Here is a 22,303-nt window from a genome sequence, read left to right as displayed (position 1 = left end):
GGTGATCACAAATACCCAACGGTCATGGTCGAAGCGGTCGTGTCACAAGATTTATGATTTTTGCATGCGTATTGTGGACTGACCAGTTCACTAAACGACATCAATGTTCTCCAACAGTCTCTAATATACCTTGCTAAACGGAATGGAACCGCACCTAAGTGTCCATTTCAAGTGAATGTACATTCATACAAACGTGAATACTATTTAACCGATGGGGTCTACCCTACTTGGTCAATGTTTGTGATAACGCTTTCATATCACGTCGATCCAAATGAAAAAAAGTTGAAGAAATTGTCACTACACTATAACTTCATTGGCCAATACTTAGTGGCTAATGGCTACTTTACAAATCTCAAATCTCTTGACTTTTTGCTACAACTTTAGCTAGATTCTAGATGTTGAAGTTGTATAAATTCTGACCCGCAACAAAGAAATCATTTTAATCAACGAAGTTTCATAGTGTCACAAAATCGTCCCATCTATAATATAATACTTTGAGTTAAATGCCATTTTAGTCCCTGTAGTTTGGGCTATTTTGACAGTTTAGTCCAAGTGTTTCATTTTTCGTCTGTAGATCCAAAAAGGTTTTACTATTGTCATTTTAGTCCCCTGGGTTAACTTCATCCATATTTCTGTTAACTAGAAGGGCAATTCGGTCATTTTATATGTAACTCTGTTAACTAGAAGGGCAATTCGGCCATATAAATGATCTAATTGCCTTTCTCGTTAACGGAAATAATGGATGAAGTTAACCTGGTGGACTAAAATAGCACGGTAAAATCTTTTTAGACTCACAAGCGAAAAATGAAACATTTGGACTAAACTGCCAAAATGGCCCAAACCACAGGGACTAAAATGGCATTTAACTCTAATACTTTTTATAACACAAAAAAAAAAATTATGTTTCCAGCCGGGCCGGTTTACACCCTGTGCAGGGTGGGCTAGCTCACAAGGCCCAGCTATTTAAAAAAAAAAAATACTATGTAGTCTATTAGTCCAATCTAATTTAATTAGTTTTTGGAGGTCCATTAATATAACCTGAACATGGCTTTGAGAACCCAAGAGTTCTTGGAGATGGGCCTGTTTCCAGCCGATAATCATAAATTAAAACTGTCAAAAAATTATGTTTCCACCCGATTATTAAATAATAATATTAGTTATTTTCTTAAATCCATCAGGAATCATATACTCATATTACAGTTTTCAGCTATCTTTAAAATAAGAAGAAAAAAAAAGAAGAAAAAACCATCACGGAAATGAAGAGAGCCTCTAATCTCTCACAAAATATTTGACATTGACTTTGGCTATCCATCCATAATCAATAGTTGCGATTATACATTCTATAAATATCTGAGATCACTCAATAACTATTTAATTACCTAACTAACTTTGTTTATTTACTTACCACTTCAACCTATTTGTCTACCACAAGACAAAAAAAAAATGGCCCTGATCAGTGGTACCTCTACATCAATACAACCGGACTATGACCGGAAAGCGGAGCTCAGGGCGTTCGATGAAACCAAAACCGGCGTCAAAGGACTTGTTGATGCCGGAATAACCGAAGTCCCTAGAATATTCCATCTACCTTCACCCGAAAACCTCAACTCCCAACAACCCGAGCTAACTCTTCCAACCATCGACCTCCAAGGAATCGATAACAATCCAATACGACGAAAGGAGGTGATCGAGCAAATGAAGGATGCGTTAGAGAGCTGGGGATTCTTTCAGTTGGTGAATCACGGAATCCCGAATAATATATTGGAGGAGATGATAAAAGGAGTGATGGATTTTTATGAGCAGGACACTGAGGTGAAGAAGCAGTGGTACACAAGAGATATGAGTGGGAAGACCAGGGTGATCTATAACAGCAACTTTGACCTGTATGCTGCACCGGTGACTAACTGGCGAGACACCTTCTACTGCACCATGGCTCCTAACCCACCCGAACCACACGAGTTGCCACCACCATGCAGGTTTTACTTTTTATATTGTTTAATCACTGGATTGGATATATAAGTAACTAGGTTAAGAACCCCGTGTATTACACGGGTTGAATAAATATAATTTATACACTAAGTAATAAAATAGTTACATCTTTTAAAAACTCGTGTATTGCACGATTTGAATAAACACATGTCTTACACGAATAATGTAATCCGTTAACACATTTAGCCATCAAGATGTGTTTTCTAACAAAATGAACTTTAAGGTACTATTTACTTATTGTAACATCTCACTTTATTTTTTATTAGGTTTGAGAGTTGTGTATTACATAGTTTATAACATTTTTTTTTATTTATTATTAGGTTAGAAACTTACGTATTACCTGATGTTGGATAATCAGCAGGAAAAAAAAAAGAAAAGAAATATATTAGTAAAAAATATTAAATATACAAGAGATAAGCTGGATATTATGATTTAATATTATTATTTCATTGGAGTGTAAAATGGGATAATATGATCCTTTATTAGAAGTAGGATTCTAAATATACCACATGTATAAAATATATATATATATATATATATATATTCTACATGTATTGAATACATCCTTTTAACGAAACAATTGATTAAAATAAATATTTTTATTTTAATATGTGATTATCAATATCCTTGTCCGTATCATCAAAATATAAAAACAATTAAGACTACCAATTAAATAAAATCTTTATCTTTATAAATATTTAAAACGTAATATATTTTTTTAGATTTTATAATTAATATATGATTATAACAATTAATATGTTATTATCAATTATCTTTGTCTTTATCATTAAAATCTCTTCTATAAATTTTAAATATAATATTATTAATAATTGACTTTCCATAATAAATATTTAGAAAAATAATTAAGACCGCCTCATAGAGCGACATGTGTTCCTAACATGGTTTCTTTTATTATATAGTACTAGCGGTAAGACCCGTGTGCAAACACAGGTCGTTTCTTAGAAAACCATACATAACACATATTGACAGAACATATAGATATGTGTGTAGATATTGTACCAAAACGTGTTATTTATTATAGCTAAAAGACAACTATAAGTAAATATAAAAGATATTTAACAAAGTTAATAAAAGATGTCTAAAAGATGTCTAACAAACTTAAAGTTTAGATTATGTAAACACGGGTGGTTTCTTAGAAAACCATGCATAACAAATATAAACGATGATTATAGTTATATTTATATAGACTTATAAATAAAATAAATAAATAAGTCAGTCAGTAAATACTTAAAGTTTAGAGTATAAAAACTTAAAGTTTACATTGTGCTGAGTCTTGTTTTTCTTCCGTAAATGTCTGAAAAACCATTTTGATAATGTAATCTTCTTGAGTATTGTCTTCTTTTGTTAATTCATCCATCTGCTTTTCTTTCCTTCTTTGATAAAGGATGCTAGCATGTGGAGCAGTGGGTCTCCTGATTGACAATTTTTGTTGTTTGACTGGAACCATTGCTTCCGGATAATCAGGCCTTTTAGGAGCAGTGGGATCTCTCTTCCTTAACTCTTCCAACTTTTTGTAGGTAGCAAACACCTTTTCTTCTCTCCACCTTGTAACCTGGTTCCTTGACCCATAATCAGCAGTTATCAGCTCTTCTTTCATTCTTTTTAGTTTCAAGGTCCTTTCTGGTACATTTTTCTTGTAATTGGCCTAAACCGGAGGAGTTTGCTTTACTTTGTCTTGAATCATCTTTTGAATTCCGGTTGTCTCCTCTTGATTGAAGAGTTGAACTGAAGATAATGGAACAGGGTTTGGAATGGTGACAAGGGACAGTGGTTGTGTAGATGTTAGAGTTGGGGAAGTGTCATATTCCAGTACAATGTTTGTTATCTTTCTCCTTTTGTGCTTTGGAGAAGTTGGTGGTGTATTTATGGATTCAGTGGCAGAGATTGAAGTAGTTGGTATCTGATTAACAGCTTTTGAAACAACTAGTGTTTCAATCACTGTGGTCACTACAACAGTTGATGTGGCAACTGTTGTTTTCTGCTTTTTGGCAGCTGGTTTTTATGATGGTGATATTGTTTTTGGTATGACAGTGGATTGAGTGTGGGTTGATGTAGTAGTGATGGCAGCTGTTGAGATAACATCTGTTGAAACAACTGAAGTACCAACAACTGTTGATACAACATGAGTTTTAACATCTGTTGGTTTGGAGGTTTGATGAGAGGAACTTTTGGGAATTTGAGGAGTTTGTTTGGTGGTTTTGGAAGGTGTGGTTTTGCGTTGACTTACTTTTCTGGTAGGTTGTCTTCTTTTAGGTTTAGAAGTACCCTGCTTTTCTTTTTCCATCAAAACTTTCTTCTCCTCCTCAAACCTTTTAGACCCTTTCATGTTTGCCTTTAATGCAGCAAATGCATTTTGAGTCTCATCAACCTTTTTGGAACCATCTGGCCTTAGGATTTCTACCACAAGTTTGGACATTCGATCTGGAGGCATGTATAAACCATCTTTTTTTCCCTTCTTCCCTTTAGTTTTCTCCCACTTTTTACATCATCAGGATTTTCAACATAGATGATTGAAGGAGGAGCAGTGCCAGTAGTTTGAAGCAGATGAGCTTTAATGGCTTTGATATCTGCTTGAGTATATCTTTGTACCTAGCTTCCTTGACATTTCTGACCATTTGAAGTTGAACTTCATGCTGTTGATCTGCATATTGTCTGTGTTTGTGAAACAGAGGTTGAAACAGATGCCATAGCTCAGCAGCGGATAGATCAGATGTTGCGGATGGTGCAGCAGTGGGTGTAGCCTTTTGAGCTTGTAACAACTGTTGCAGCATAGTTTTGATTTCTGCAACAGATGTGTCAAGTTTATCAACCCTCTCCGTCAATTCTTTGTACTTTAAACCATCACCCAAGTTAATGGGATCATCTGATTTCCCACCAGTGGTGGTTGTATCAGTAGTTGACTTAAGAAAAGTTTCCTAAAAATCATCCACTGATGCCCCTTGTTCTCGGTACTGGGGACTTCTTTCTTGAGCAGAGCTTACCATTTTAAGGTCACCAGCATATAACGGAAACACACCAGTGGACACTATGGTTCCCAAAGAAGAAATTGCCTTCAAGGGAGTCTCACTAATGAAACTACTGTCCAGGTGTAAACCAGTGGGTTCAACACCTGTAATAGATGCTCCACTTGAACTACTGACAGGAATTACTTGTGATTCCTACAGTGTAGTTCCCTCAACTGTTGGTGGGTTAACAGAGATAGAGACACCAGACTCAGTCACTTGTTGTGATATATTCTCATTGACAGGTGATTGAGAAGAACTGATTTTTATCTGAGCTATATCAAGTGCATCCAACAGAGGTATCATTGATTGTGGTGTCCCTGTTGATACAACCTGATCCTTTTGAGAGGATGCAGGAGGAGTTTTAGGCTCAGGTTGAGATCTTTCTTCCATCTGCTGTGAGGAAGTAGCAACAGTGGTTTCAGGTGACTTTTGTTTTGTCACAGGTGTTACCTCTGGGATCTTGTCTTCCAGAGTCACCTTTTTGGTGGGGTTTGGAGGGCTTTTGGATAGTTTTCTTTTTGGTCTTTTTGGTGATTTTTGGTGTGGGTTTCACAGATGGGGTTGTGCTTCTGTGATCACCAAGAGCAGTGGGCTCAACGACAGGGGCCTGAGGAGCAGTTGTTGCTACTAAATTCTGCTCAGGTACCTCTGCTTGTGTTTTTGAAAGTTTTGACAAACTTGTGAATGTTTCAGAAGTTAGACGGCTTATTTGAATAGGATTTCCTTGGATAAGCACATCTGCATTATCCTTTGAAAATTTCTTTTGAAGATAAAAACTTAAAAACCTTGGAAACAATAAAAATGATTTTTTATTAACATTCTTAACCATATCATTGAAAATTTCCTGAGAGTAATTAAAATTTTGTTCAGCCATGATAGCATAGCCCAGGTAGTGAATTTTCAATGGTATTTCATTAAAAGTTGTTGTTTTCTTTGAGACACACATCAGCAGGGTATGGAATAAAAACCTCGGAGCAGGAGGAAAACTGTCCTTTTCTAAAGTATCCTTTTTCATTTCTTCTTCATATCCTCTCTCAGTGAAATCATTTTGGTACTCTGTTTTTTTGGGAAAGAGTTTTTACCTGTAAGATCATTGATTTCAAAAACGTCTGAAATGGTTTGAGGTGTGATGAGCACTGGAATTCCCCTTATTGATGAAGTAATAGCTAAGGTCTTTTTGTCCTTAGTTTCAAGCTTTGCATTTTTCCAGAACTCTCGTTGGGTATCCACGTAGATGGTTTCATTGCAGGTCAACAAAGTTTTGTACTTTGAAGATGAAAGTGCATCAATCATGGAATGAAAACCTGTGTTTTTACTTGTTTTTACAAGTGTACACACGTAGTTATGACGGATTTTCCATGGCAGATCCATGATAAATCAAAGGTAGTTAACAACGAAGGAAGAAGATGAGTGATTTGAGAGAATTTGATGAAAACTGCTTTTGAAAGAAATTTTGAATTCGACTCGACAGTCAAAACCCTGTTTAGGGTTTTGATCAGGGTTTTATAGGTGGAAAAAGTGAATGCTGACGTGGCAGCGGTTACAAAAGATCTGATGGCTAAGTATTGTCCACGTGAGAACCTCTGATGAATAATGGATGACAGTTGTTAGGAAACCACTGATGAATCAATATCAGTAGTTTACAGTGCTGAAAATGAAAACAGTAACTGACTATAACTATCAGTGGATAGACTATTAGTGAATTAAAACACTGACCCTTAACAACAGTCATTATATAAACAGTGGTTCAAGCATGTTCCTTCTAAAAAAAACAATATTTTAACCCATCAGTCGTTGCAACACTGGTTTTCAACCACCATTTTAAGCAAACAGCGGTTTCAACCACAGTTTTCTCAACAGTAGTTCCAAACATCTATTTTCATCCATCTATTGACCAAAAGTCAACAGATGTACCAACCACTGTTTTATTTTCAAACATCTGTTCCTAATAACAGAGCTTTGATCATTTAAACATACCTTTGCCAATATTACAATGCTGAAAATGAAAACAGTAGCTGACTATAACTATCAGTGGATAGCTTATCAGTGGATTAAAACACTGAGCTTTAACAACAGTCATTATATAAACAGTAATTCAAGAATCTTCCTTCTCTAAAAAAACAATATTTTAACCCATCAGTCATTTCAATCCCCTTCAACCTCCACAAAACACTATTTTAACCCAACAGTGGTTTTAAACCACCATTTTAACCAAACAGCGGTTTCAACCACAGTTTTTTCAACAGTAGTTCCAAACATCTGTTTTCATCCATCTGTTGACCAAAGTCAACAGATGTATCAACCACTATTTTATTTTCAAACATCTGTTCCCAATAAAGAGCTTTGATCATTTAAACATACCTTTGCCAATATTACAAGCTTTTACACTCTCAAACCTAAATATTTATTTACTTAATTTAAATAACAAACATGGTTAATAGTTTAAACACAACTAATTATATAAAAACTACAAGTGTCCAACAGCATACAAAGTTCATCCATCTGTTGATCCAAGTCAACAGATGTATCAACCACTTTTTATTTTGAAACATCTGTTCGCAATAACAGATTTTTGATCATTTAAACAGACCTTTGCCAATATTACAAGCTTTTACACTCTTAAACATCAATATTCATTCAATAAAATTTTAACACAACAAATAACAGAGCTTTGATTAATAATTTTAACACAACTAATTATATAAAAAATACAATTGTCAAAACAGCAAATAGCTTTAAATAAAATACAGGATCCTAATCCTAATCAATTGGTGAAACAGTAGTCTTGATAAGTAAAGCTCCTTTCGGACCATTGTAGTTGTCAACATGTTGGAGGTATTTCAGAAGTTCGTTGCTCAGATCAACTTCAATCATATCCCCCCAGATGCTTGTTATCAGCCACTTGTTGTCTTCAATTATATTAGTCCTTCAGCGCCTATCTACATAATCAACTACACGAGGATTATTGAAAACAAACACCTTCATCCAGCCTTCTTCTTCATATCTGAGCAAATCAGCAGTTAGCTCAGCAGACTTTCCAATAACAATCAAATGCAGCCTCTTTGCGATGGTCAAAAAATGCCCTTGGCAAGGATTGACTACAATACTCTCGGGAAAATGAAGCATTCTTAAAGTCTCACTCAGAACATCAAAAACAACGATGTTCCTCTCACCTAGTGGATACCAATAATTTGAAACCATAAAATATATGGTTTTATCAGCATAAACTCCTGTAGACCATGAATAACCACTTGAACCATAATTGTTTATGCTACCAAAATTTAATGTTCTCCATGACTCACGACGTCGTGAGTAAACACGAGCAACAGTTACATTACGATAACATCTGGCGTTCAGCACTTTCAGATCATTGAACTGATCAAAATAAATTCCACCAGTATCAGAGTTTCGATGATGATTGTAATTGAAGTAGTCATCACACAAAACCTTATAGCGCCTGGTAGTTGGATTCCAAAGAATCAACTGATAGCAAATCCCTTCATTGCAAACTAACAACAAACCATGAAATGACGATAGAATACGTAAGTTGCTAGGGTGGACATTGTTAGGAAAACTTAAGGTTTTGCTTCTAACAACATCCAAAGTACCAGCAAGTACGTCGTCAATGACAATTGACGTGTCTTTAAAGGATAGTAGTTTCTTTTGTACTGAATCTCCACATCGGAGAGCATGCATCATCTGAAATGCGTGACTTGACAATTCGCTATAAAAATTCTTTGAAAGACATTTGAAACAGCCAATATCTTCTGCAAAAAGCCTTGTGAAAATCTCGTCAACAATCACTTGAAACCCAAATTTTTCCATTTTGCAGAGAGCCTTGTGAAAATCTCGTCAACAAACTTTTGAAGATAATTGAGTAGATGGATGAAAACGGTAATGATCAAAACCACTGCCCAATGTATTTATACACCCAATGAAGGCGGTTATGACTAAAGAATATGATGCGACACTCGTTAGACTTTTAATGCATTTACATGGGAAAAATATAAAATTAAACACATTATTATAATTACAATGAACCTATTCATTTACCTATAAGACGCCTTTACCATAAGACAGAAGTGATTGAGTGACGTGCATTAATTGCAAATTACATATCCCGAGGCATTTTGAATTTGAAATTACCAACCACTGCTATGGTATATGTTTGCCAAAGGAAACATCTGCTAAATTATACTTTCTTGGCTATGGGCAGTAGTTTACACTCTTGAATGTGGGCCAGACCTTTGACATTTAAATATAGAGCAGTAGTTTGAAATTAAATGTATTTTAACTCAGATAAAAAATTGACACATCAGCAATCATCATTAGTCATAACTCAGATAAAAAAATCTATTCATTTGGAATACAAAGATATTGCGAACATCTGTTAAAGCCTCTCCTATTTCCAATAGTAGCAAGTCAAACAGACGTTGGCAATTGACAACAGTAGCAAGTCAAACAGCCGTTAGATCAGCAGATGATGATGTAGAGAAATGTTCTCTATACACTAATAGAAATTGATACAATATCAACATAATCTAACTAAAATCAGAAACAATTTCACTTTTACATCAAAATTACCAATCTGCAATAATCAGATGATATTAAAAATTACATAATAATACTTATTCAGCCTAAAATTACAACGAAACTTTAAAATCTAACAACACCACCAAGAAATTTACGAACCTAACAGAAAAAATTTAGTGCTTTTAGCTTTAAACTCTATCAATGTATATCTTCGACAATCGCCATGAACTCCACGGAAGTACTCAATGCATCAACATCAGGTTTCTAGAAACATGATCTCTCGTGAACAGATCAAGATGCAGTACTTGAAAACACTTCTTCAGCTGCTGAAGAGTAGCCCTGTCCTCATATACGTAATCCTTAACTTTGTTCATAAAGAGCTGCTTTAAACCAAACTTTATGCTTCTTTTAATACAAAAAAGGCAGGAAAGACCATTACTCTAGTAAGATAAAATCTTATCTTACAGCAGTAGCAGATCATTTCTTGCGTTTAGTAGGAACTACTACGGGTTCTACATCATCATCATCTGCCCAAAATCATATATATAATCATCATTTAAATGTACATTATTAATAATCTTTCTTTGTGTTTAATTTAACTTTATGCTTCTTTTAATACAAACCTATAATAACCCGCAGCAGATTGTATAAATTTCAAACAACTGTGATTAGACTGAAATATAAAGCGAGAAATAGAGTATATAACTTCAAAATTAAGAATTCAAAATTTCAAAAGTGGAGTAGCAAAAAACACATACTTTAAACGATGTTGAAACAATGACACTGGAAACAACCGTAGAACAATCATCATCATCATCATCATCATCATCTGCAGCAGATCATTCACAATCATCATTTAGTCATAACTCAGATAACAAAACTTCAGTAAAAATCAAAAAGAAAAACAAACATGATCATATATATCACATTACCATGATCAAGGCAAACCACATATCCCCAAAAAAATTTCTGAAACTGGGACAAAGAGAGCTTCAATTTTTTCTGAGAAGAAGGGATTTGAGGGAGAGATACATTAGAAATGTGATTTGAAAATACAAAAGTAGAGAACACGTTTATATAAGAAGATAATTGACAGAAGTGAGTGAGTGACATGCATTAATTGAAAATTACATATCCACATGCATTTTGAAGAAGATAGTATCTTATATATCTGGAGCCATAATTTTGAATTTTGAATCTGGAGCCATAATTTTAAATCATCAGTGGTAATTTTGAATCATCAGAGGTTTGAAAAGGTTTGGAGATGGGCAGTGGTTTGATGGGCAGACCTTTGAAAGGGTGAAAGTGGGCCAACTTTGAATTTTAAAGTCTTTATATATTAGTCTTTATGATATAATAATGACATAAGAAAAGCCTTGTTGGACATGCTCTCAAGCTGACACATCAGCTTTTCTTATGTCACTTGGATTTCTCCTTTTATAGAAAGTATAGATAGATTTGACATTACATGTGAAACAATAATCTTCTATCTTATAATAAAAGACTCCAAATAATGTCACATGGCACTCTCTCCTTCAACCTTATAAATTTAATTTACATTTGTTTAATAAATTTCTTTTAATATTAATATTAATTAATAACCAATATATAATATATAGATATCACTTATTTTATCCTTATTTTTATCTAAAATCAATAAATAACTTCAATTTGGCAATTTAGACCTTTTGTTTTTTTTTTACTTTTAACCTAAAGTTTTTCATCTTTTGCAATATAATCCCAGCTCTTTTTTATTTTTAATTTTGGTCCACCATACTTTTCATTTTTCCCAAATTTTTTGTTTCGTTCTAAATTTTGTGAGTTAACACACCGCAACGTGCGTGTGGGGTTCAACACTTTTTCATGTATTTTTTTCCTGTTTGACTAGCCCGTCGCGTCACATCTATTTATTAGCGTTTGACAAGTTCGTCCAATACGAGTGTCCTGGATGGACTTAGTTATTTTTTCTATGTTTTACGTTTCGGTTTAATTTCTTAGCAACGAGCGTGCGTGATTCAAAGATTTTCCGTCAGCTTTTCGCTCGGCGTTATTTTTTTTTATTTATTTTGTTTTTACAAGCTTTTCCGGTGTTGATGGTCGCTGACAATGGTATAGTATTGCTACTACTTAACACAGTTTATAACAATCGCTGCAACGCAGGGGTTTAATACTAGTTATAAGTGTGAAGTTGAACAAAAAGTTTACTTATCGGATGTATTTTGTTTGATTGGGATGTTATCACAGAGATATTTTGTTAAAGTACTCGGAACAAGTGATGAAACTCGGGGTTTCTTTATTGGAGCTAATGGCTGAGGCGCTTGGGCTCAACCCCAATCACCTTTTGGACATGGGATGTGCTGACGGGCTTGCTGTTCTTGGTCATTACTATCCTACTTGCCCACAACCTGAATTAACAATAGGCGCATCAAACCACACTGACAACAGTTTTATCACGATTCTTCTGCAAGATCATATGGGAGGCCTCAAGGTCTTTTACCAAAATCAATGGACTCATGTTCCTCCTATACCAGGAGTTGTTGTGGTCAATGCTGGAGATTTTTTGCAGGCATCCCCTCCTTCCCTATCTCTCCCAGTGTCGTTTTTTATATTATACTACAGTCTTGATATCTTCTAGGTTGTCAAACTTGATACTATTGCCATAAAAGTTTCTACGAGTGTTCGTGAAACCGGAATAACCAACCCAAAACCAAAATAGTCGACATAACTGAACCAAACAAACTGAACCCACATCAAAGGAACGGTTTGGTTGTGTTTTTTTCAAAATCCATACTTACAATTCGATTTTGGTTTAGTTATAGAATTTATGAACTATAAATTTTGTTTTCAATGATAACTTATAACAAATTTATAAATGAATAACAATAATTTACTCACTATTAATTAGCAAAAATATTTTACGAGTCAAATTTATATTTTGGCCTTTTTTGGGCCTAAGAATTTCAAATCCAAATGGCAAAACAAAAAAAAAATTGAAAGCAAACAAAATACATTGTGAAAGCCGAAACCAAACGGGGTCATCGTAAATCCAAAAGCCCGTTTTTTGGTTTATGGTATGAAATCAAAACCGACCCATGCACACCCCAAAAATTGTCTAACGAAAGTCAAATGTAATAGGAAATGAGATGACTTTATACTTAAATTATGTTGTAACTAATAAGGGCAATCTATGGAATTTTTCAGTTGATTACAAACGACAAGTTTGTGAGTTCGCAACACAAAGTGGTGGCTAACAAGGTTGGGCCAAGAGTATCTATAGCATCATTCTTTACCACAGGTAATATTCAAACAGAAAAAGTGTACGGACCGATCACCGAGTTGCTTTCAAATGATAATCCAGCCAAATACAGAGGCACAACACTGAAAGAATATGTAGATTACTATAATGCAAAGGGGCTTGATAACACTTCTGCCCTTTTGCATTTCAAAATCTAATTCGTTTGGAAGGCGATATGGGAATCATCTCCATGAATAAAAAGCTATTATTTTCATGTTGATTGTATGGTACCTTGAACCATGTTTTTACTATTTTGTATGTCGTGTGTATTATCATCGCACCCTCCACTGCTCCACAAATGTAATGTCGAATACTGAATAAAGTATCAATACGTGGGTTATTTAAACTTCATAATCCTGCTAATTCGTGGGTTATTTAACAAATATAATAAAGCCGACTTATAACATGTAATGAAATAATATATGTTGCTATTATACTGCCACCAAATGATAACTTGTTGCTATAAACTGCATTTAGCAGTTTCTATGTTACTATTAGTGATCAGCTTCTTCTATCGGTAATACACACTAAAAGGATCAAGCTGCTTAAACTTGAAGATCAAGACATAATGCTTCTAAATTTATAAATCATTCAAAGCATACAATTCAAGAAAAGATTATATGACTGACATACCGTCGACTGCCATTTAAGTAAACTAAAGCTGGATGGACAACAAAATAAGCAAACGGTTGCAGCATCCCAATGGAAAAGATTAAACTCGATGACAAAAACCGAACAAAGTTGTACAGTTTCTTTTTCCCTTCATAACCTTGTAGAAGTCTTTTACTTGTACCCAAATATCCGATTTAAGTACATGTGCAGGCCGACAAGCACCGACGTAGCGAATTTATACAAAAACCACGAGGAAAAACACCACATTCTAGAGATGCTAGGTAGCACTGATTGTATGTATCTTGTGTGGAGGGTGTGTCCCATAGTGTTACGAGGTCAAAGTATATGAGAGGTGATCACGAATACCCAACGGTCATAGTTGGAGCGGTCGTGTCACAAGATTTATGGTTTTTGCATGCGTATTGTGGACTGACCAGTTCACTAAACGACATCAATGTTCTCCAACAGTCTCTAATATACCTCGCTAAACGGAATGGAACCGCACCTAAGTGTCCATTTTAAGTGAATGGACATACATACAAACGTGTGGATACTATTTAACTGACGGGATCTACCCAACTTGGTCAACGTTTGTGATAACGTTTTCATATCCCGTTGATCCAAATGAAAAAAAAGTTCAAGAAATTGTCACTAGACTATAATGTCATTAGCCAATACTTACCGGCTAATGGGTACTTTACAAGGGCGGACTTAAGGCTTGTCTAAGGTGGGCGGGCGCACCCCTGGGAAAAAAAATAGTGTTAAGTTCCGTCAAAAATCTTGTCCGCACCCCTTGAAATTTTCCGTCCGCACCACTTGGAATTTTCCGTCCGCACCCCTTCGAATTTTCCGTCCGCACCCCTTGTAATTTTTTGTCCGCATCCCTTAGGTAAAAAGTGTTATCAATTTATATTTTAAAATTTTTTTTAGTAAACTCTTATTTTTTTTTAAAAACACTACCTAAATTATATAACTTTTAATACCTAAATAACTAAACTCAAATACCCAATACATTTAACTAGCCCACTACTAAGTCTTTGCCCAATAAACAAACCCAACAAATCAACAATATTTCAAACTAAAATAAAATAACCAAGCCCAAGACCCTTACATATTCTCTCACGCTCTCTATCATCCCTGCACGCACGCCAGCGATCAGAACATCAGCGACAACAGCAGCCGCATACCACCGTAATCAGCCATCATACCATCGTTGATCAAACACGGGTAATTTTCTTTGAATACTTGATACATTATGTAATATGTTATGGAGCCATGAACTTATAGATCAATTTATGTGTGATAGCCGATAGGAACCATGAGTAGGGACGTTATGGCGCGATTTCTCAAGAGGAAAGTTGATACATCTTCCGAATTCGTTGATGTGGATACTCTTCCTTCGGATCCTTATAATCGCAAGCCGATTGAATCATATAACGTGAATCAACGAGATGAGATTAGAAGGGCATATCTACTAAGAGGATTATATCAACCATTTAATTTGATGTTCTTTTGTTTTATATGACCCGACCCGACCCGACCCGACTCGAACCGACCAGATACGAACCAATATTTTTATTTATATACCTTGCGGCCTAAAATTTTTAAAAATGTTACGCACCCCTATAAAAAAATTCCTAGTTCCGCGAATGAAACTTTACAAATCTCAAATCTCTTGACTTTTTGCTGCAACTTTAGCTAGATTCTAGATGTCAAGTTGTATAAATTCTGACCCGCAACAAAGAAATCATTTTAATCAACGAAGTTTCATAATGTCACAAAGCCGTCCCATCTATAATATAATACTTTGAGTTAAATGCCATTTTAGTCCCTGTAGTTTGGGCTATTTTGGCAGTTTAGTCTAAGTGTTTCATTTTTCGTCTGTAGATCCAAAAAAGTTTCACCGTTGTCATTTTAGCCCCCTGAGTTAACTTCATCCGTATTTTCCATTAACTATAAGGGCAATTCAGTCATTTTATATGTAACTCTGTTAACTAGAAGGGCAATTCGGCCATATAAAATTATCTAATTGCCTTTCTCGTTAACGGAAAAAATTGATGAAGTTAACCCGGTGGACTAAAATAGCAACGGTAAAATCTTTTTGGACCCACAAGCGAAAAATGAAACATTTGGACTAAACTGGCAAAATGGCCCAAACCACAGGGATCTAAAATGGCATTTAACTCTAATACTTTTTATAACACAGAAAAAAAATATGTTTCCAGCCAGGGCCGGTTTACACCCTGTGCAGGGTGGGCTAGCTCACAAGACCCAGTTATTTAAAAAAAAAAATGTTTATACTATGTAGTCTATTAGTCCAATCCAATTTGATTAATTTTTGGGGGTCCATTATTAGAACTTGAACACGGCCTTGAGAACCCAAGAGTTCTCGGAGACAGGCATGTTTCCATCCGATAATCATAATTTAAAACTGTCAAAAAATTGTGTTTCCACCCGATTATTAAATTATAATATTAGTTATTTTCTTAAATCCATCGGGAATCATATACCTATATTACAGTTTTCACCTATCTTTAAAATAAGAAGAAAAAAAAAGAAGAAAACCATCACGGAAATGAAGAGAGCCTCTAATCTCTCACAAAATATTTGACATTGACTTTGACTATCCATAATCAATAGTTGCAATTATACATTCTATAACTAACTTTGTTTATTTACTTACCACTTCAACCTATTTGTCTACCACAAGACAAAAAAAATGGCCCTCAATGGTACCTCTACATCAACACAACCGGACTATGACCGGAAAGCGGAGCTGAGGGCGTTCGACGAAACCAAAACCGGCGTCAAAGGACTCGTTGATGCCGGAATAACCGAAGTCCCTAGAATATTCCATCTACCTTCACCCGAAAACCTCAACTCCGAACATCCCGAGCTAACTCTTCCTACCATCGACCTCCAAGGAATCAACGAAGATCCAATACGTCGAAATGAGGTGATCGAGCAAGTGAAGGATGCATTGGAGAGCTGGGGATTCTCAGTTGGTGAATCACGGAATCCCGAATAATATATTGGAGGAGATGATAAAAGGAGTGATGGATTTTTATGAGCAAGAGAGTGAGTTGAAGAAGCAGTGGTACACAAGGGATATGAGTGGGAAGACCAGGGTGATCTACAATAGCAACTTTGACTTGTATGTTGCACCGGTGACTAACTGGCGAGACACCTTCTACTGCACCATGGCTCCTAACCCACCCCAACCACACGAGTTGCCACCACCATGCAGGTTTTACTTTTTATATTGTTTAATCACTGGATATATATTGTTTGATTGGATATAAAAGTGTGAAGTTGAACAAAAAAGTTTACTTATTGGATGTATTTTGTTTGATTGGGATGTTATCACAGAGATATTTTGTTAAAGTACTCGGAACAAGTGATGAAACTCGGGGTTTCTTTATTGGAGCTAATGGCCGAGGCGCTTGGGCTCAACCGCAATCACCTTTTGGACATTGGATGCGCGGATGGGCTTGCTGTTCTTGGTCATTACTATCCTACTTGCCCGCAACCTGAATTAACAATAGGCACACCAACCCACACTGACAACAGTTTTATCACGATTCTTCTGCAAGATCATATGGGAGGCCTCAAGGTCTTTTACCAAAATCAATGGACTCATGTTCCTCCTATACCAGGAGCTGTTGTGGTCAATGCCGGAGATTTTTTGCAGGCATCCCCTCCTTCCCTCTCTCTCTCCCAGTGTCGTTTTTTATATTATACATTGTGAAAGCTGAAACCAAACGGTCATCACAAATCCAAAAACCGGTTTTTTGGTTTATGGTATGAAATCAAAACCGACCCATGCACACCCCTAAAATTGTCTAACGAAAGTCAAATATAGTAGGAAATGAGATGACTTTATACTTAAATTATGTTGCAACTAATAAGGGCAATCTATGGAATTTTTCAGTTGATTACAAACAACAAGTTTGTGAGTTCGCAACACAAAGTGGTGGCTAACAAGGTTGGGCCAAGAGTATCTATAGCATCATTCTTTACCACAGGTAATATTCAAACAGAAAAAGTATACGAACCGATCACCGAGTTGCTTTCAAATGATAATCCAGCCAAATACAGAGGCACAACACTGAAAGATTATGTAGATTACTATAATGCAAAGGGGCTTGATAACACTTCTGCCCTTTTGCATTTCAAGATCTAATTCGTTTGGAAGGCGATATGGGAATCATCTCCATGAATAAAAAGCTATTATTTTCATGTTGATTGTATGGTATCTTGAACCATGTTTTTACTGTTTTGTTGTGCTTTTCATAAGAATTTGGTTGAGTTGTGCGGTTGGTATATTGTATGTCGTGTGTATTATCATCGCACCCTCCACTGCTCCACAAATGTAATGTCGAATACTGAATAAAGTATCAATATGTGGGTTATTTAAACTTCATAATCCTGCTAATTCGTGGGTTATTTAACAAATAAAATAAAGCCGACTTATAACACGTAATGAAATAATATATGTTGCTATTATGCTACCACCAAATGATAACTTGTTGCTATAAACTGCATTTAGCAGTTTCTATGTTACCATTAGTGATCAGCTTCTTCTATTGGTAATACACACTAAGGGGTTGTTTGTTTACCTCTTAATGAGGCTCTTAATGGTTCAGACCTCCCCTCTTACTTGTTCAGCACTTAATGGTTCAGACCGTTTGTTTCACGAACAAATGTCTGAATGGTTCAGACATTTTCCTCTGAATGGTTAAGATTTATACAGAGTCTGAATGGTTAAGACCTCTAATCTGAATTGGTCAGACATTTGGCTCTGAACGGTTAAGCATTATACAAGCTCTTAATCTTACTGGTTCAGCACTTAATGGTTCAGACATCTTATTGGTTCAGCACTTAGTCATTCAGATGTTGCCAAACAGCCCCTAAAAGGATCAAACTGCTTAAACTTGAAGACCAAGACCCAATGCTTCTAAATTTAATAAATCACTCAAACAAACAACTTAAAAAAAGATTATACGACTAACATACCGTTGACTGCCATTTAAGTAAACCGAAGTTGAATGGGTAACAATATAAGCAAAAGGCTGCAGTATTCCAATGGAAAACATTAAACTCGATGACAAAAACCGAACAAAGTTGTACAGTTTCTTTTTCCCTTCTAACCTTGTAGAAGAGTCTTTAACTTGTTTTTACCCAAATATCCAATTAAAGCTGTGTCTGGGACTCGAAAGCAACAGGTGTTACTAAAATTATGAAACCAAGATTCTAATGTCACCGCATCCGGAGTATAGTTATCCACCTGAAAAGGTCCACATAATGACAATTTGAGATGCTAAATGCAAATGCAGATCGTCAATGCAGATTCTAAGAACCTCGAAACACAGGAACTAGAAAACAAAGGTACTCGTATCCGTTGCTGGATACGATAATAAGGTACTCTAGGTATGCAAATACATGAATTGAAGTTACCATATCAAAAAGTTCTTGAGCACAACCATAAGAGTTACTAAACTCATAGTTGTCAATAGCGAGCGTAGCGATCGCGCTCGCTATTAGGGTTGTAGCGATAATAGCGACGTTTTTTTAACATAAATAGCAATTAAGCTATAAAATAGTTGGATTTTAGGTTTCGTCAAATATACATGTAAAATAGCATATATGCCAGGGTATTTTGATATATACATATATTTTTTTTTCTAGTATATCGCTATTTATAACATAGCCGCCCGATATTTATCGCTATTCGCTATGCAACATATAGGTACCTTATCGCTATTTGTCGCTATTCGCCATTAACAACTATGACTAAACTAGTAAACTGCCAATGAAAGAGGGAAACATTGGTCTCAACTCTCAAGTTTTATTTATAAACAAAACTTATGAAAGAAAAAAAAAGTGTTTTTTAACATATACAACACACATCCGGTACCCTTAATCAAGAAATAATGTTGCATCACATAGGCATGTTTGTTTAAAACATACATAACATAAAGAATTTAAAAAACTTAGTTCCTATGCAGGGGAGTGTAATAGTGTATACGAGTTCATAGGATGTGTTAATCTAGACTATAGCAGTTAACCAAATTAAAGGTCTCAATAACCAATTTAGAGTCGAAATAAACAAAATATCATGATGATTTCCTCTATATACAAAATAGTTGCAGTAAAAACCAACGATCACGATAATTGAACAATTACCTAACAATCCCCAAACAGAAAATGGACTAAAATACTTAATGATCATAAACTAAAGCATAAGAACATCATTAAATCAATACGAATCCAAATTAACGACAATAAAAACTCAAAACAAAATCATACCAATCTAGCGATGAATATTAAGCATCGCTTTCGCTTCAGTCTGCTCCTCCAAAAGATCCTCACTAGCATACTTACTCAACAACTCCATCTTCTTCTTCTCCAAAACCATCCGCTCAATCTCCTTCTCATCCGGCAACGGAACATGCACCACAAACTCCTTCTCTTTCTCCTTCTCCTCCAACTCCTTCACCCTCCTCTCCTCCTCCACCACATCCTCCTCCTCCTCAAACAATATCGCCTTCGCCACACCCACCTCCGCCACCTCCCCGCTCTTCACCGCCCGCCTCGCCTCCTTCTTAATCTCCTCCATCCTCATCCACTCCGCTACCGCCTCCGCCCTCATCCGTTCCTCCGCCGGCCCTTCCACCTTCTCCAACACCCCATCCTCATCATCTCTATATCCATAATAACTCGCATCAATCCGTTTATATATATCGTACCGACTCCTTCGCTTCCTCAACTCCGGCGGCTTCTCGAACAATTCCTTCACTCCAGGAAGCTTTTTCGCCGCACCGAAATACCTATATCCCGGTCCACGTCCGCTAGGGTTTGGTACATCAACAATATTACCATCCAAATCAGTCATTTTCGCTGAATATCTCGAATAATTATGTCCACCTAACTCTACAATTCTACGCTCCCAATGCACTTTCTCTCGAATTAGTTTGTTGATCTCGTCGTTTAGGTCACGGAGCCGGTGCTCGCCTAAACCTTCGTTTTGGATTTCGGCGACTTTCCGGCCGATTTCGCGCATGATTTGCTGACGCCACTTGTCGGCGTCGGAGAGATCTCGGCACTCGGAGGCGAGGAACGGCCGGCGTTCTTTAGGTTTCTTTTTCTCTTCGGCTTTCATGGTGATGAACCTGTTGAGCATCGATTGAGCTTTCTCTTCGTTACGAGCCATGGTGAGATTGGACTGAGTGTAAACCCTAACCCTAGGTTGATTGCTGTGGTTTTGAAGATGAAGATGAACACTTTGTTGTTTGTTTCGGATTTCTGTTTTATGAAGATGAGATTTGGGGAAAAAGGGTTTGAATGTTTACGTATGCATCCCTGTATTAATATTGTTCTTCACTTTTGGTCCTTTCAATTTTAATTTGCGTTACTATTCATAGTCCTCGTTTTATTGCTTTTGCATTTACAACCCTAAATTTAAATTTTGTAACTCACAGTAAGGGCGGTTCATAAAGCTCGCGACTCGTAGCTTGCTCGAAAAAAACTAGTTAAAAAAACTCAATTTGAGATGACATGAACCAAGCTGGCTCATTTTGTAACCAAGCCAAGCTCGAGCTAAGCTCGGCTCGGCCCATGGCTCGGCTCGTTTAACTCTGACGTAAAACTCAAGCCAAGTTTAACCGCCTGAATTAATTTCGAGCTTGAGCTCCCTGGCTCGACTCGTTGCTTCAGGTTATCACTGGATTTGTATCGGCGGGTGGTTGTTGGTTGAGAAGGGTATGATCGAGAGAGTTAGTGATATGAAAGATTTGAGAGTAAGAGAAACGGGTTTCTCGCAATTAGGTTGGAACAGAAGGGCATGACTAAGAAGAACAATGAATATGTAAGAGAAGAAAGAGTGAATGAGTTTAAATGTTGGGCATTGCTTGTTTGTGGATAGTGTTTTGAACAAGGTAAAAACCAAAAAGTAGTACAATAAGACCACCCGTAGTGGGCCATGATCCGGCGTTTTCTCCCCCCAAACACGCCCTAAAACGCCCTCCCTCCACCCCCTTCGGCGTGCTTTCGCAAAAAAACCCCCCACTGGCGTGTTTTGAATAACACTAAAATGGTATTATATGACGGTTTTTGGCCAATAGCATTTTTGAAGGTTTTTTTATTTAATTATATTTATACCCCCTTTTAACATAATGCCCAATAACCCACATCCTCACTACACCCCTTTTAACATAATGCCAAATTGAGGCCCATTTGCTGACTGGACCGCCACATGGCGCAAAACGCCCTAGGATGGGGGCATTATCTTCCCCTTCCACTACACATGCTCTAACTCCTTTTAATCCTTAAAATAAGAAAATAGTTTTTCTGGATTTTTCTTGTTTGTGTATTTCATATTATGATACTTGTGTATTTCATATTATGATACTTAAAAAGAAAGGTGTCCTTGTATGTCATTGCTTATTTGTGTCTATATGATGTCTCATATGTCCATGTTATATGTTTCCATCAATTACCTGTTATTGGTAGCTTACTAGCACTATTTTTATTACTATATGTCCCTAAATCATGTATGTTTTATTTGACTTTTATGATAGGGCTATACTTAAAAATATGAAAATAATTGTTATCCTTTTCCCCTTGTTTTATATTTTGTTTTTCTAAGGTTGTATATTGACCTTGTTCACTTTTTTTACATTAATAGACTTGTATTTTTTTTCGTTATCTTTTTGATACTTCTTCTCAATATCTTGTAAACTGAGGTTGTTCGTCTTGCCAGGACCCTAAGCGCGTCGATTTCTCCCCCCTTTTGAATGAAGGGTAAGTTCTTACAAGAAGAATCAACAAACAAGAGTAATACAAATGA

At 36.1% G+C, this 22,303-nt stretch overlaps 2 protein-coding genes and 1 pseudogene across 2 annotated transcripts; 2 read left to right on the top strand and 1 right to left on the bottom strand.

Moving 5' to 3' along the window:
* The first annotated feature begins 1,314 nt into the window (after window positions 1-1,314).
* Window positions 1,315-13,206, top strand: LOC110930938 (1-aminocyclopropane-1-carboxylate oxidase homolog 1-like). Its single transcript, XM_022174329.2, has 3 exons — window positions 1,315-1,976; window positions 11,793-12,114; window positions 12,750-13,206. The coding sequence occupies exons 1-3, from the start codon at window positions 1,444-1,446 to the stop codon at window positions 12,999-13,001; spliced, it is 1,107 nt and encodes a 368-aa protein (XP_022030021.1). The 5' UTR covers window positions 1,315-1,443; the 3' UTR covers window positions 13,002-13,206.
* Window positions 13,207-16,120: 2,914 nt separating this feature from the next.
* LOC110930939 lies at window positions 16,121-17,873 on the top strand (annotated as a pseudogene).
* A 525-nt stretch (window positions 17,874-18,398) lies between these two features.
* LOC110930937 (pre-mRNA-splicing factor ISY1 homolog) lies at window positions 18,399-20,779 on the bottom strand. The gene is made up of 2 exons (XM_022174328.2): window positions 19,765-20,779; window positions 18,399-18,742 (listed from the first exon to the last, which is right to left on the bottom strand). Exon 1 carries the CDS (start codon window positions 20,666-20,668, stop codon window positions 19,769-19,771), a length of 900 nt encoding a protein of 299 aa, XP_022030020.1. The 5' UTR covers window positions 20,669-20,779; the 3' UTR covers window positions 18,399-18,742; window positions 19,765-19,768.
* Window positions 20,780-22,303: the final 1,524 nt, after the last annotated feature.

The sequence above is a fragment of the Helianthus annuus genome, chromosome 3, assembly GCF_002127325.2.
Source record: "Helianthus annuus cultivar XRQ/B chromosome 3, HanXRQr2.0-SUNRISE, whole genome shotgun sequence".
Lineage (NCBI taxonomy): Eukaryota > Viridiplantae > Streptophyta > Magnoliopsida > Asterales > Asteraceae > Helianthus > Helianthus annuus.
The sequence above is the reverse complement of the archived record's forward strand: the minus strand, read 5'-3'. Positions and strand labels throughout refer to the sequence as shown.

Bases quoted from the DNA above. Each gene is read 5' to 3' on its own strand.
- LOC110930938 (XM_022174329.2), top strand. From the start codon at position 1,444: ATGGCCCTGATCAGTGGTACCTCTACATCAATACAACCGGACTATGAC. The intron at 1,977-11,792 runs GTTTTACTTTTT...ATGTTATCACAG, and splicing joins GAGTTGCCACCACCATGCAG to AGATATTTTGTTAAAGTACT. The intron at 12,115-12,749 runs GCATCCCCTCCT...GGAATTTTTCAG, and splicing joins ATGCTGGAGATTTTTTGCAG to TTGATTACAAACGACAAGTT.
- LOC110930937 (XM_022174328.2), bottom strand. From the start codon at position 20,668: ATGGCTCGTAACGAAGAGAAAGCTCAATCGATGCTCAACAGGTTCATC.